The sequence below is a fragment of the Pteropus medius genome, unplaced genomic scaffold (assembly GCF_902729225.1).
Source record: "Pteropus medius unplaced genomic scaffold, Ma_sr-lr_union100, whole genome shotgun sequence".
NCBI classification, from domain to species: domain Eukaryota; kingdom Metazoa; phylum Chordata; class Mammalia; order Chiroptera; family Pteropodidae; genus Pteropus; species Pteropus medius.
In genome coordinates this window covers 1,000,641-1,016,392 of record NW_024348242.1, presented here as the reverse complement: position 1 = coordinate 1,016,392, position 15,752 = coordinate 1,000,641, and the positions used below count along the sequence as shown (strand labels likewise).

Sequence of the window (15,752 nt, the reverse complement as noted above, 5' to 3'; positions counted from 1 at the left end):
CGAGAAGGGCGGGGCCTGGGTGGAGGCGGGTCTGAGGTGGGCGGGGCCTTCAGGGACGACGGAGCGTGCCGTGCCCTTCCGAGTTGTAGTCTGACCACCTCTTCTCTAGATGTCCCATTCGTCCCTTCTTGATTTGTTTTTGTGTCTTACACTCGTTTTATTTCTATTTTTAAAAATCGTGAAAATTTTGATGACAGATTTAGCAAGGCTATGGAAAAGAGCTGGGGGCCGCTTTGGGTTTGCAGACTCCCAACAGACCTTCTCTGTGAGGGTGTGCGCCAGGGTTCTGTGTGGAGAAAGAAGAGATAAAGTAAGGCACACAGTGCTTAAGGGACATAACTCAAAGTTATGGCACAGGCGGAACATGCAGAGTTTTCATCTTCTTGGATATGTACCGCTGTCAATTCGGACGTGCCAGAGAAGCCAGAAAGTGCTTTCTTTAAGTGAAAAGGTGGGTCCAGTACAACCATATATTTAGGGGGAGAGGGACCACATTCACACAACTTTTATTACAGTATATTGTTACAGTTGTTCTAGTTTACTACTGGTTACCGTTAACCTCTTACGGGGCCTAATTCGTACATTAGACTTTATCCTATATCTGTACGTATAGGAGAAAACCTAGTATATATAGGTTCGGTACCATCCTTGGTGTCAGGCATCCACTGCGGGTCTCGGGACATATTTCTCACGGATGAGGGGGGAATCACTGTACTCCACTGAGGGCAGGGATTTTTGTCCACTTTGCTAACGGATTATTTCCAACACCTAGAATGGGGCCCAGCACATGTAAGATGTTTAATAAATGTGTTGGATGAATGAAAGTTTCCCATGGTGAACTTCATATTCTTCTATCACGGAGTGAGTCGGGTGGCCTGGGCATACTAAGGCTTCTGATTCTGAGTGCTCACCCTGGGTGCATGATGCTCTAACTCACTCAGCACCTCGTTCCCCCTGTGAGAGGCGCTGTGCATATCACGCCCCCGGGGGAAAACTGAAGCACAAAGGTTTCGAATAACTCATCCAAAGTACCGTTATGGCCAAGAGCAGAGTTTGGATGTGAACCCAGCAAGATTCTTTCCTATTTTTAAATTCTGTGATACTCATTTAGTTTTTTATCGGACTTAAAGAAATAGCAGGGAAAATTTTTAAGAATCCATTTCAATTCAGAAACCCTAAAGAAATGAGAAGGATTGCCGCTTGACCGCAGGATCGTTTGTTCTGATCGTAAGTTGAAGACTGGGTTAGAATTCACTTTGTCTTCTCCTGATCCTGGGTACAGAATGTAAATTGAAATGAGGATGAAGCCTTTAAGGTATTTGGAAATGCAACAGCCATGTTTAATTTATCATTATGTTAAGCTTAGAAATAGGTTACCCTTCTAAAGATGAGGAAGAATACATTATCTAGGAATAGCTTTATGAAGTCACAGATCGTCTCCTGTAGCTGCTGCAACAAATTACCACAGACCTAGTGACTTAAAATAACACAAACTTATTATCTTACAGTCGTGGGAGTCAGATGTCTCAGTGGGCTAAACTCGGCTTTTTCTGGAAGCTCTAGGAGAGATTCCGTTTCCTCCCCTTTTCCAGCTCCTGGAGGCAGCCACATCCCTTGGCTCACGGCCCCTTCCTCCGTCAAAGCCATCAGTGCGGCGTGCTCAGAGCCCTCTTCCATTGTCACAGCTCCTCCCACCGCAGCCAGTTCCCCCGCTTCGAAGGGCCCACGTGACCACACTGGACCCCCTGGAGGTTCCGCATCTCGAGGTCCACACCGTCGATCGCGTCTGCAAAGTCCCTTTGCCATGGAAGGTAGTATAGTCACAGGTTCTGGGGGGTAGGGCCTAGACATCTTTGGGGCCGCTGTTCTGCCCACCACATACCCTCGGCTTGTTTTTCAGAGGATTATTTAAAGTCTTCATTTATGTGAATGGAAAGGGGATGAAATCTTTCACACATCATGGTTCCCGGCTTCTGTTTTAGCGTCGATGCTACTCAAGAGAAAAAAGACTCGAGATGCTGCAGTCAGGTCACTTCTGAACTACGGGGCTGAAATGGCACGTGGGGATGAAAAGGTGCACACAACTCTGACAATCGGGAAAAGCAAATTCAAATTACAACCTCTGGGGACAACAGAAATAGGAGATGGCCTTCGACCTACAGTTCCTCTTGAGGAATCTAAATGACAATAAAAGCCCTGGGATGCAAATATATGCATTAAGGATGCTAAACACCACGTTGTCCTAGTGGGAAGAAAGGCTAACAAAGGCAATAGTCTTTTGGTAGAGGCAGGTTTGAACAACGTAGGATTCGCTGATGTGGTGGCTATTACATGAGGCAGATGGTAATGTGGGGAGACACACAGCCCTGTGCTCCCCCAGCCTCTGTCCGAGTGAGGTTATACGGCCAGGCAGCTCTGAGACCTGCTGTCAGAATCAACACAAGAAAACAGGCGTCACACAGCCCTAAGCTTGTGCCCCCCGTTCTGAACTGTTCTACCAATGCTCGTGATACGAATACATGCACATACATATAAACCCCATGTTATGGGTTGAGTTGTGTCCCCCAGAAAGATATGTTGGAGTCCTAACCCCCGCCCCACCTGTGAATGGGACGTTATTTGGAAATAGAGTTTTTGCAGACATAATCAAGTTAAGATGAGGCCATGATGGCGGCCCCTCATCTGACATGGGTGGCGTCCTCAGGAAGAGGGGAGTAGGACGCAGACGCCCACAAAGCGAAGACAACGAGAGGAGCCCCAGGGAGAATGCTATGGACGCGGGAGGAAGACTTCGGAGTGATGCGGCCACGAGCCAGCAGCATCGGAAGCGCAGAGAAAAGCCTGGAACCAGCTGTCCCCTGGAGCCTTCGGCGAGAGCGTGGCCCTGCCCGCACCTGGGTTTCGGAATCCCAGAACTGCGAGAGAAGGAATCGCTCTTATTTTAAGGCCCCTGGTTTGTGGTATTTGTTCTGGCAGCCCTGAGAAACCAAGACGCCTGTAATTACATTATAAATAGCACAGGTATGTTGCACACAGGTGACTACTGTGTCTTATAAAGCAAGCATTTTAAATGTACCGCAATTTTCGAAACCGTGAAAAAAATTCGGAAATTTAAAAAATAGATTCATTTAAATATATACACTGGAAAAATATATGTGTCTGGATTTTTCATTTATACGTTCAAAATTATATATGTATCTACATATCCGTACGTAAATATCTATATCTATCTGTGCCTAGTATAGCTACTGCATAGATACTATACTATGTTATATAGATACTATATCATCTGTATATATCTGGACATAAATATAAATATTTAGATATCTAAAGATAGATAGGTAAATAGATACAGATAGATGATAGGTAGATAGATAATAGATGGATGGTGGATGGATGGATGGATGTTGGATGGTTGGATAGATCTAAAATGTCCCTGGTATGTCTCAACCTCTGGGAGGTCTCCTTATGCCCTTGCAAGATACTTCTGTGTCCTTATGATATTTTCTAACCTCTTTTCCTAGACTAGATTCTGCCGAGGTGACACGGGACGCAAACTGAAATTTCTCTCACAGACAGCACTCTGTCCCACTGCGGACTGCCAGCAGTCTGCTTTTAAATCTCCCTTGCAAAAAAAAGCCATCGTTGTTCCCAACACAAGAGGCCCCTTGCGCTCAGTTCGCACAGAAGTACATCGAAACGTGCCTCCCACCCCCGACCACGTTCCCCAGCCTGTCCGCCAGCCGCAGGCCTGGCACCGCTGACAGCCCCGGGCGGGCTCCGCCTCACGGCCTTCGGCCTGGCCAGTCCTTCTCCCTGGAGCTCTCTCCCCTCATACCTGTGTGGCTCCCTCCCTCACCTTCGGCAGGTCTGGGCTCGAATGTCACGCTCACAGGGAAGGCCTGCTGGTCACGTCAACTTACTTTGACCCTCTTCCTCTGACCTGTAGCCTCTTGACCTGCCGTATTTTTCACCTCGGTGATCATCACTACATCATATGTTTCACTTACTCATCAAGTCTATTTCCTGTTTCTTCCTTCTAGAATGAAAGCTCTGTAAGACCAGGAGCTTTGGGTCTGTTTTATTCCATGCCCCAGTCCTTAGGGAGTGCCTGGTACATGGTAGGTGCTCGACAGACATTGCTCGCATGGAGAAATCTACGTTCTCATCACTGTGTCTTCGAGTCACTAAACCAGAGGGTGTGAACGCAAACATTTCAGGACTCAGGCGGAGAAGTGAACAGAGCTGGCTGAGTGTCGGACGACAAGGGGCAAATGACATTAGGCCTGCCGTCTGAGATTTAGTGGAGAATGGTGGGGGCAGAGGCAAAGGGCAGTGTTTGTCCCATGTGTGGGGACAGTGGCTGTTTGTGGCCATGTGAGAAATTGGGCTCAGTGCCTCCCAATCTTGATTTTCAAAAGAAACCAGATATTTGGATTTTTATGTAAAATATACTTATTTTTCTGTATTAGCTATTATCACTGCATGGCAAATTACACCCAAAGTTAATGGCTTGCAATGACAATAAACAGTATTATCTCACAGTTTCCACGAGCCAGGAATTCAGGGGTGATGTAACTGGGTGGTTTCGACTCAAGGCCCCATGAGCCCATGAAGCTTCAGGTACGATGCATACAGGGCTGCAGCCATCGAAGCCTCAACCCACACACAGGGTCGTGACTGGTCCATAGGGCCGTGCTTGTCCCCGCAATGTGGTGACTGGCTTCCTCCAGTCAGCAAGATGGAAGCCACAGAGCCTCTGCCAGTCTCGGAAGTCACACCGTCCTCACATACTCCCTCTGTTAGACGTAAGTCACCAAGTCCGGCTCGCACTCCAGGTCAGGAAAATTAGGCCCAATCTTTTAAAGCAGGAAATAGCAAAGAATTTGTGGATTTATTTAAAAACCACCACGTTTTAAAATGCTGGCAACTAGTTCAGACAGAAAGTACATTGTGACCCACTGCAACATACGACAGCAACACACCCAAAGGTGAGATCGCGTTCACGGGCCCTCAGAGTGTCCCCTGTGCTCTATTCAGATCTTTCTGTGACTGAGAGATCAGGTGGCAGCACAGTGTGGATATACAAGTGTTTTCCTTGCGAGGAAAGTAATTTCCGTGCTAATGCTAAAACGTAGCACGTAATCTGTGCATGAGGTACGCCCCACGCAGGAAACCAACTGTCAGATAAAGAAAATATCTCATTTGATAAGTTTCCGATAGTCACCCCCCACCTCCCCACCCCCCGCAGATGAATGAATCCCATGACGAAATCTTTGCGAATAGCTTCCCTATTATTTTTGCAAACGGCACGAATAGAAAAGCTTGGAAGCTTGGCTGTATGTTTGGTAAATGTTTGCTATCTTGCTTGACGTTCGTCTTGAACACGAGATCATATTATTAAAATTCGAATAAGCATGTATGTTTAAATCACTATTAGTAGTAGAATATAATGCTGCTGTTTCTGGCTCCTCTTTCTGCATTCAGATGGGATTAAGAATAATTCACTCAAGAATTTGACACCGACTGAGCGCCCATCGGGTGCCGGGCACGGCGCTGGATACCTTCGACGCCCTGCCCAACGAGGCGCTTTGTTTATTCCTGTGAGGAAAAGAAGGATGGAAAAGCAAGCTGGCGAATAATCAAGTGAGCAGTAAGCGCTTTGGAGGTAATGAAACGGGTGCTGAAATGGGGACTGGCTGGTCTGACGACGCCATGTTACAAGGAGGGGTCAGGTAGGCCTACCTGAGGAGGTGACATCGGAGCTGCGACCTGAAGGGAAAGAAGGCGCCCAGCAGGCACAGATATGGAGGAAGCGCATTTTAGGCAGAGGGACCAGTAAGTGCAAAGGCCCTGAGGCAGGAACAACCTTGGCCAAGGGAACGTCCAGAAAGGCTTGTGTAGCTGCAGCGGAATTGCGGGGAGAGCAGCCCAAGACGGGGCACAAACGAACTCACGTAACGACTCGGTAGGGTGTGGACTTCATGTACCTAAGTGAGACAGATAGGAAGCCATCGCAGGGTTTAAGAGAGGACGGTCTGATGTGTTTTAAGATCATTCTGTGCCTCCCGATGAGATGCTGAGAGGGACACAGCACCTCCGTGGTGTCCCAACCCAAACTGCATAACCTGACTCTAACCCTGAGAAAGTACCAAAGCCACGCGGAGGGACATTCTACAAAATAACTGGCCCGCAGAACACTCAGCCCAGGTGTCAAGGTCACGAGAGATGATGACGGTAACTGTCCCTGACTGGAAAGGACAGAAAGGCAGGACAGGTAAATGCGATGCATGAAGCCGGGTGGATCCTGCACCACATGAAGGACGGGAGGGAGGAAGATCACTGGCAGTTAAGGTCTAAAGATTAGATGCAGACGGTGAGGACGCTAACTCCCGATTCTGATGACCACACAGCGGTCACGGAACAGGACGTGCTTAGTGTTAGGGGTATAACACGCACCGAGGGGCGACCTCTGGGCTACTGTCATGCAAACATCGCGGAAGGGAAGATCATATATGTGTACACTATGTTAAAAAATCATACGTACACACAGAGAGAGAAGGAGGGAGTGATAAAGATCAAGGACAAAGTAAGCAATTTAATTTGGGGGAAATCAGCAGAATGGATGCTGAAATTCCTTGTTTTTTGGTTTTTTGGGTTTTTTTTTGTAGCTTTTTTGTAATTCTGCACACATTTCTTTGTGCATTTGGCTGCAGATTTTTGAACTACAGGTGAAGCATGGGTTTGTAGTCCACGCCGGATAGCAAAGACAAGCAAGTACCTCTGTGAACTGCAAAGCTATTGACAGTTGGAATAGCTTGGGCGGTTTTCTTGGGAGGAAGTCTTATGTGTGCCAGCTTAAGGATATTTTCCCGTTTTTCACAGTGGTCCTTAAGATGATGATCCTTAGAATTTGTGGAGTTGAGCCAGCTAATGACTCGCAGCTAATGAACAAACCACCCAGAAGGCTGGGCGTGAGAGCAACTGATACGCTTGGTTTGACATTTTCCCTTGGTTTTTCGGTGGAAAATTTTTTTTAAATGCCAAAGGTATGAACATTGGTGTCATCACCACCCGGACTTATAGAAAAGTTAACATGTTGTCATATTTGCTTTCATGACCTTTATTTAAAAAATTTAAAAAATAATTAGAACATTGGAGATAAAGTCTTTGACCCCTCTGTCCAAGCCCATCATACTCCTGTCTCTCGAAGCTACAGCCATCAGAATCATAGGACATCGGCCTATGTTCTTGCAGTCAACTTAAAAATAGTTTTATGTGTTTGTAAAAAATATACATGTGGTGTTATATATACTCTCTCTATAAAATTATATCCACTGTGGTTAGACTATATAAAGCTCGTATCACATTTCCCTGGCTCGTTTCTTTTCTCAACATCAACCTTTTGCGTCTAACCCTGCTGATATAAATTTCATTCCTTTTAAATGCCGTACAGTGATCCACAATATAAATGACGTATCTATATATTTCTCCACTGATGGACATTTATGTGTTCCATTTTTTTTACAATAAATTATGTCGCAGTGAATGCTGTGCTACGTGTCTCCTTGTGCATACCTGTGAGTTTAACTCGAGAGCATCTCCCTAGAAATGGAAATGTAGGGACATGAGCTCGGACATTGTTTTATTAGTCTCTGCTCTCCCAAGAGGCCGAACCAATTTACACTCCCACCTGCAGTGTGGAGCTGTCCTTGGTGTTTTCCTGAGGGTCCTTTAGGACTCGGACTGGAGTTCCCAGCAGGCAGATTCTCAGGTGTTGTGCCCAATTTGCGTCACTTCGGTTCCCAACAGACTTGCTTGCAAGTGCGCTCAGGACTACGAGGCTAACTGCTTGGTCATTGGCCTCTCTCTACTCCGGGAAGAGTCCCCGTGGTGGAATCTTTTGAGGAACTTGACTACCGCTGGGGCTATTGGCGGCCTGCTCTCGCTGCCAGTTGTGGCTGCTTGCCTGGGGAGGGGGACCAAGACATCAGTTAAAGAATTGGGGCTGTCCCTAAAATGCCCAAAACCTTAGACTTAGGACGTGAGGTTGGAGGGCTCCATTCGGCCCACATCTTCACTAAAAGCGACTGGATAGTTGTTGAGCTGGTGGTTTACCTCATCTCCTACTCGTGCCCACCCCGAGGTGGGCAACCCCAGGAACAAGCTACTTCTGAGTGCATGGCCCTTGTCTGGAATTGACGTCATCTCAAGAGTCTGGAACCTACACTCTCACGGATTGCATCCATGTTTGTTACTAGGATGAGCTGCCAAGGCTGAAAACGCAGTTTCATCACCCCGTCCGCAGGAAACGGCCACAAAGCCTGCTGACCAAAACACTTTTTACCCTCCAAAAGGTCCTGATTGAGACCAAGGGGCGGGGACGGGGGCCCGCACGCCCAACATGGCGCCGGCGGGGGGCTGCTGTGCCGGTGTTGGTGCCAGAAGACCACGGGCTTTGTGTGGGCCACTCCCTCTGGTTTCCCGCCCAAAGGGCCCCGGCTCCCAGCTCCACGACCGCGACTGCAGCAGGGCGCGCCGCCTCGTCTTCGGCGCATGCGCGCGCGGGAACCCGCCCTCCGGGCCGGCGCACGTGTCTCCGCGGGCCGGCGTGCGTGCGCGCGCCCGCCGCGCCGCCGGCCTCTTCCTGCGCTCCGGGCTGACGGGTGAGGCCGCCCAGGCCGGCGGCGTACGTGCGCGTGCGCGCCGGGCCACGTGGGAGCGGCGCGGCGCCGTTGCCCCGCCCCTCCTCGGCGCGCGCCGGCGTCGGCTGCGTCTCCGGGCATTTGAATTGCGCTTCCGCCATCTTTCCAGCTCTCAGTCAGACGGGCCCGGAGACGCTTCTGGAAGGTAGAGGCGGCGGCGCGGCTGGGCCAAGGACCAAGGCTGGGGACCGAGGACGGGGGCCCGGAGCCCGGGCGGGGGCGGCAGGCGGACGGCGGCCGTGAGGCGGCGGTTACGCCGGGCGGCGGGCGCGGGCTCTACTTCCTCCCGGTCGCGGAGGCCGCGGGCCGCGCCGGGGTCTGAGCGCCGTGGGCCCTGAGGGGAGGCCCGGGCGGCGGGGAGGCCGGCGCGGAGGCCGGGGCAAGGGGGCCCTGCCGCCGCGCGTGACCAGGCGCTTTCCGCGGCCCGGGCCGGCCTCCGGTCGAGCGGGCCTCCCCTCGGGCGGGCGCGCGGCCAGACCCCGGCGCTGAATGGGCTGGGCGGGGACAGTCGCCGCCCGCCGCCATTGCGCGCCCTCGCGGCCCGGCCCGCGTGCGTCCGCGGGCGGAGGGCGCGGGGCGGCGGGGTCCGGCCGGGCTGGTCCGGACGCGGGCCTTTGTGGGCCGGCACGTGGGCCGGGCCGCCATGTGCTCCCCGCCCGCGGCCGGCCTGACCGCTCTCTCTCCGCAGTAACATCACGATGGCTGCCCAAGGAGAACCCCAAGTGCAGTTCAAAGTAGGTGACGCTCGTGAGTGGGGTGCCATCGCGGGCGCGAGGGGCTGGAGGGCAGCGCCCTCGGTGACGCGGGTTGGCTCTTGTCCGGACGGATCTTGCGGACGTTTCTTTTATGAGCGCAAACGGGCCTGCTTTGTCAGCGGCCAGCGTGCTCGCACCGCGGTGGCCCTTCAGCGCCCCCGAAGCGGGCGGGCAGCGTCAGCCCCGTCCTCCAGGCCAGAGGACAGGGTACAGAAAGTTCGATGGCCTCCAGTCACTAGGCGGGACAGGGCCGCTTCCTTGGGCCCTCGAAGTGTACTTAAGGGGTTCTGCAAAGTGGTCCCTTTCCGTACAGTGGGATCCAGAGAGTCAACGGCTGCGTCATTCGGGGGTCCTGAAATGATACACGTTTGGGGCTTATTTCAGAAAATTGTTTTCTAACAGCTTGTATTGGTTGGCGATGGTGGCACTGGAAAAACAACGTTTGTGAAACGTCATCTGACTGGTGAATTTGAGAAGAAGTATGTAGGTATGTGGGGAAAGACGCTGTGAAAATTTGTAACGAAATGCACGAATTCGGCGACTAACTTGAAACGCCTGTGTTTCAGCTACCTTGGGTGTGGAGGTCCATCCCCTTGTGTTCCACACCAACAGAGGACCTATCAAGTTCAATGTGTGGGACACAGCTGGTCAGGAGAAGTTTGGTGGCCTAAGAGATGGCTATTACATCCAAGGTGGGTATTTGATTTTAACGAATATTTGAGAGGATTTGTAGTTTAGTCTTCCAGTTGTTCACTGATAATCAGATCTATTCCAGTAAATGCAAACTGGATACTGACTATACTAGGCATTATGTGATTCACATAGAGGAAAAAGAGGTGCTGCCTCCAGGGAGTTGGCCTTCATTTGAAGGGGAGAACATTTTATGGGAGTTGTCTGTGTCTTTTGATAGCATGCTGTGTCATGATAGGCACTGTGGAAAACTGTGGTTTGTATTGAGGCTCTTGATTTTAAAAGAATAGACATGCTGTTGCTGCGGTTCTGTATTTGAAAACTTAGTTCGAGTATGTGTTTTGGTGGTTATTTCTTGTCTGCTCCATTAAAAAGATAGTAAATAGTTTGACCAGATACTGGATCAGAGGAACTACATTTTCTCTCTTGTAAATGTTATTTAAGGTCAGCTGATTTCTTTTTAATTTTACAAAATTTTGCAAATTTTTTCAGTGCTTTGTTTAAACACTGTTGTCATACCAAACAAAAAGATGAGTAAAGGATAACTTATTTTTTGGAGTCTCACTCCTGATGAAAAAATGTGGGAAATCCTTCGGTGCCTTTAGCTTTGAGTGTATAAATACAAGGATTCCGCTCCCCTCTCCCCTTCAAAAAATTCTTTAGTTAAACTTTTATGTTGTGCAGGTTCTGGCTTGTTCTTTTATTCATTTCGTTGTGGCTGTTTATACAACTTAACATATATAGACTCACTTGATCTTAAAAAAAGTAAAGGCATGAACTACCTTAATATATTCGACCATGTAAGAGCCTTTTAAAAAATAGATTCCTAGACCCCCATAATGTGGGAGATGAATTCTGGAACACTGCTTTATCATTCATGTACTTTGGGGGATGAGGCAGAATTAATGATGAAGTAACTGCAGGGAGAGGTTTGATATGATAAGCTGGTCTTTTACATGCCATGTAAAATGGGGATTTTAAACAAGATTGTCTATTAAGCTAACAGGATACTTGGAATTGGAAGAGATCTTGAAATTGAGTGGAGATATCTAGATGACCTAGAGTTTTGCCTGAGAGTATGAGTTAGAATTCGTAGTTTTTAGCGTTTCTCATCCCTATAGTAAATTCCTAGGCGTGTACTAATTACTCTTAACTCCATCTTTCAGCCCAGTGTGCCATTATAATGTTCGACGTAACTTCGAGAGTTACTTACAAGAATGTGCCTAACTGGCATAGAGATCTGGTACGAGTATGTGAAAACATCCCCATCGTGTTGTGTGGCAACAAAGTGGATATTAAGGACAGGAAAGTTAAGGCAAAATCAATTGTCTTCCACCGAAAGAAGAATCTTCAGGTTTGTTCCTTAAAACTTACTAACCGAAATATGACCCTTAGATAAAATTGTAATATAGGTCTGTGAAGTGATTCATAGATATCTTTGATGTGTGAATTGAAGGCGTTTCATTTTTTAATTGGAAACATTCCCTAGAATAATCATTTAAGTAATGGATTGTTTAAAATTAATTCTTTTAAACAGTACTATGACATTTCTGCCAAAAGCAACTACAACTTTGAAAAGCCCTTCCTCTGGCTTGCTAGAAAACTAATCGGAGACCCTAACTTGGAGTTCGTTGCCATGCCTGCTCTCGCCCCACCGGAGGTTGTCATGGACCCAGCTTTGGCAGCACAGTATGAGCACGATCTAGAGGTATGACATGTTCACTTACTGGTGTTAGATTTGGCGTGTCTGTCACAGCTTTCAGCTGGAGCATTACGGTCTTTCCGTCTCTCTCCAGGTTGCTCAGACAACTGCTCTGCCGGACGAGGATGACGACCTGTGAGAAAGTGAAGCTGGGGCCCAGCGTCAGAAGTCTAGTTTTATAGGCAGCTGTCCTGTGATGTCAGTGGTGCAGCGTGTTTGCCACTTTGTTATGTAGCTAAGCAGAACATGTGCTTAATCTGGGATGCTGAAGGAGATGAATGGGCTTCGGAGTGAATGTGGCAGTTAAAAAAACCTTCATTTTTTGGACCTGCATATTTAGCTGTTTTGGAAGGCAGTTGTTTCCTTATTGAGTTTCAAATATAAGATCGCTATGGTCACATCACAATCCTCAGTGGTGAAACCTTGTTTGTTATTGTCATTCCCGTTCCTTTCCGTTTAGAATCAGAATAAAGTTGTATTTCAAATATCTAAGCAAGTGAGCTCATCCCTTGTTCAGTAAGCATTTTAAAACCACTAATAGGAAAACTGCTGTTAACTATTTAGATTGTCTTTACTGTTATTTAGTTTGGAGTCAGGTTAAATTCTTGTGTCTTTATTTTTTGTACATTTGAACCATTTCACACAAATGACAGCTCAACAGTATTTTATTTGGTAAGTGGTTCTGTGTAAATATTGTCAATGTGGTTAGCTTGAAATCATACCTCCACTAGCCTTCGGGCTTGGGGTGTCAGGGCAGAGCTTGTCCAGGTTTATGTGGCCCACGTCTTAGACATTTGAAATAGGCATTTTAAGAATCACAGTTGCTTTTATCCTACGGCAGAAGTAACTGCTAATGCGGAGCTTTTTAAAAGTCGCATGGGCGAAACCATACAAACGATAGCAAGACAGAAGTCTTATTCGTTAAAAATGAATATAACTGATGCATTTATTTGCTTTTGTTTTAGTGTTAACACGTTTAATGTAAAGTTGATGCTACTTTAAAGATGCCAAAAATTAAGGATTTAAGTTAGATGCACCACAGCTTTAATGGTTTTTTTTCTGAATGGTGTTTGTGGGCTGTGCAAGCACACACACACACAGGAACCGGAATGCTGCAGTAGGAAGGTAGACGTCAGCGTGCCTCTCAGCAGTGAGATGGACTACAGAACTCCATGAGCATTTATCTTTTGTGTGGTTTCCACATTTAAAAATGAATTGGGTCTGGCCTGAATTTGACCCAGTGACACTACTGTAGTAATTAGTCTTAAAAAATAAGAGCTACTTTGCTCATATAAGTACTGCTATAGTTTACCAAAGTTCTTTAGGTCCAATTTTCCTTAAATGACTTTACCTAAAAATGGTAGGAAAGGATCACTTCAAGGACAATTAAGATACCAAGGGTAGGATTGAATAAATTTTGATGTTAAGCTGGTATGAGTAGATTCACTTACAGATTTGAATCGCTATATATGCTATGCTATATTCAATTCTGAACCAGATTTTTAAGTCAGGTTTGAGACGTTTCTTCCCATAATCAAAACCGTTCATTCAGATAATTTGGTATAAGGAATATGTTGTCTGTAACATGTAGAATGCAAGTGTGGCAGATATCCTGAATCTTAAATGTAACAGTTGAATTTTGGAAGCTGCTTGTTTAATATGGGGTGGGAGAGAATTTACAAGTCATTGGAAGAAAATATTGCTGCAAAATACATTGCTTTACTTTGCTTGGATTTTCTGAATCTGGTATTTGCTCTGAAATACTGAATAGCAGATTATCATCTTGGGGGTAGATTTCTATCCAGTTCAGACAAATGGAGAATTTTTCCCCTCGCTATTTTGAAATCTGGTATGGGGGAGGCCTTGAATTGAAAGCCATGTAATCTCGTTTGGTTATGCAAACTAGTTAGTAACTGTTAGAGCAAATTAGTTAAGAGTAAGCCTAGCAAATTTGGTTTACAGAAAGCCTGGAGCCTCGATTTATTTGGATGGTAGGAGTGTTCTATTTGCTGAAATACATGGCACAGTTCAAAAACAGGGAGTATTGGTAAAGTTTAGTAAGGGTAACGTTTTCGAAAAGTGGGTTCATGACATTCTCTGGTCAGTTTTTTAAATCTACAGAATGGGTTTTCAGTTCTATTCATCTCAAAATAAGGGCAGAGATTTTCAAAAATAAACTTCCGTAAAGGACCAGTTTCGTGGCCACCTGAAGTGAATAGTGAGAGTTCTTAGTTTGGTGAAACATCACCTTACCTCCTGGGTTAAATTGGTTCGACTTGTCAGTTGGGCACGTGGGACAAGCTGACCCTGTGTTTTGGTGGCACCTTCGGCCATGTTGGGGCTGCAAGCATCCTCCCAAGATTATGGGACTTGTTTCCAAAAGCTGCACGTCACAGGGGCTGTGCTGGCATCATCGTTCATCTTAGTCCTCCGTGGCTCGAATGCGTATTGGGGAGGTCGAAGGTGCACCACAGGGCCCTTGCCGTTGGGGAATTAGGATTACACTCAGAAGTGGGTCTGCTCGCACCCAGGTCCTGCTGCAGGATGCCCACCTGGCTGCGGTGTGGCCCGTCCATTGCCCGCAGCCTGCCGCTGCAGCCTCACGCGCTTTCCCTGTAATGCTCCATCTGCGAATCCCGGTTACGTGCTCGGCGCAGGCAGCCCCCCCACCCAACAGCTTTTCCATCTGAGTAGAGCGCCCCCCACTGTGGACAGGCCCTCGTGGCCTTGGTCAGACCATAGCTAAGTCTGGTTACCGTGAGGGTGGGGGCAGAGCCTGCGCCATGGGTCCCCAGTGAGCTCTCTGGGAGCTCTGAGGAAGGGAACTGGGGGGTTGGGACGGGCAGAGTTGAATGTCGCAGCAGCCTGGTCACTTGAAGGCGTGTTTCGCTCCCGGAGTTTGCAGCTGGCACTGATTGGTCCATCGATTCCAGCCAGTTTCCTGCATTGAGTAGGGCAAGTGGGCGGCCCGGAAAGCTGGCACGTGAGTCAGAGTCAGCCTGCTTCCCGTCCGCCCCGAGAAGACTCGCCGGCGGGGCTTGCGGCTGCAGCGTTCACCCCGAGATAACTCGTGGGTCGCAGTCCGGACCTCACCCCCAGGTCTGCCACGAAATAGCTCGCTTTGCTTTTCGCATCGCTCTATGTGGATAGTCTGGAAACAAACGACATCGGTCTATTTACAGCATTCTGGCTTTAGTAGCGGCGTTTCCATTTACAAAATACAGTAATTCTCGATCGCTGAAAATGTCAAATCCTAGAAAACGTGTCTCGACAGTGAAGTTAACATGGTCTCGAACAGCCGTTAGCCAAAGATTCATTTGATGAACCCGATTTGTGTGTACATTTCTGTTACGTTAGGACTAGAGTCGAGTTCTGTTTAAAAATAACTCCGACTTTTTATATTTTATTTTCACATTGAAAACCACTCAGATTTGCTTCAGCCTCAAAAGAGCGTGTTTATGTAAAATTAACACTGGCAGCGAACTGTTCTTTTTGTTTCTAACCAGGAAATGGGTTAAAAAGATGCCTCGTTTAGCCATCAGCGGTGGAAGAGGAACCTTGAACTTAATTGGTTTTCAGTTCCCTCCCTTTAAGAAGCAAAATAGAAGCCTTTCCGGTGGACACCATGGACAGTTCACTGCATGGACTCTGAGCTGTGCGCTCCCCCGGGGAGACCAGCTGTCACCCTGGGAGATGGGCGGGCAGGAAAGAGCGGTGACCCAGTGAGTGCTGCGGCGGAAGCCAGGGGAAGCTCAGAGCAGGACAGGCAGCGATCTGAAGGTGTGCGGGGAGGGTTCGGGGCAAACGGACAACCAGCGGGCGGAGACCCTGCGGGAAGAACGGCTGGAGAGCAGGCAGGGGAGGCTCCGACGGGGCTGTGTAGTCCGTCCACGGGTTCGG

General features: G+C 48.1%; 1 protein-coding gene and 1 long non-coding RNA gene across 2 annotated transcripts; one reads left to right on the top strand and one right to left on the bottom strand.

Moving 5' to 3' along the window:
- Nucleotides 1-7,207: 7,207 nt before the first annotated feature.
- Nucleotides 7,208-8,540, bottom strand: LOC120615985 (uncharacterized). Its single transcript, XR_005656414.1, has 2 exons — nucleotides 8,119-8,540; nucleotides 7,208-7,969 (listed from the first exon to the last, which is right to left on the bottom strand). It is a non-coding gene; the product is annotated as an uncharacterized LOC120615985 (long non-coding RNA).
- On the top strand, nucleotides 8,413-13,585 carry RAN (RAN, member RAS oncogene family). The gene is made up of 7 exons (XM_039879215.1): nucleotides 8,413-8,850; nucleotides 9,394-9,439; nucleotides 9,863-9,947; nucleotides 10,027-10,152; nucleotides 11,317-11,504; nucleotides 11,688-11,858; nucleotides 11,947-13,585. Exons 2-7 carry the CDS (start codon nucleotides 9,404-9,406, stop codon nucleotides 11,989-11,991), a joined length of 651 nt encoding a protein of 216 aa, XP_039735149.1. The 5' UTR covers nucleotides 8,413-8,850; nucleotides 9,394-9,403; the 3' UTR covers nucleotides 11,992-13,585.
- The last annotated feature ends 2,167 nt before the right edge of the window (nucleotides 13,586-15,752 follow it).

Excerpts from the sequence above, each read along its gene's own strand:
- RAN (XM_039879215.1), top strand. The coding sequence starts at position 9,404 with ATGGCTGCCCAAGGAGAACCCCAAGTGCAGTTCAAA. Across the intron at positions 9,948-10,026 it reads ATTTGAGAAGAAGTATGTAG|CTACCTTGGGTGTGGAGGTC; the intron begins GTATGTGGGGAA and ends CCTGTGTTTCAG. Across the intron at positions 11,859-11,946 it reads AGTATGAGCACGATCTAGAG|GTTGCTCAGACAACTGCTCT; the intron begins GTATGACATGTT and ends GTCTCTCTCCAG.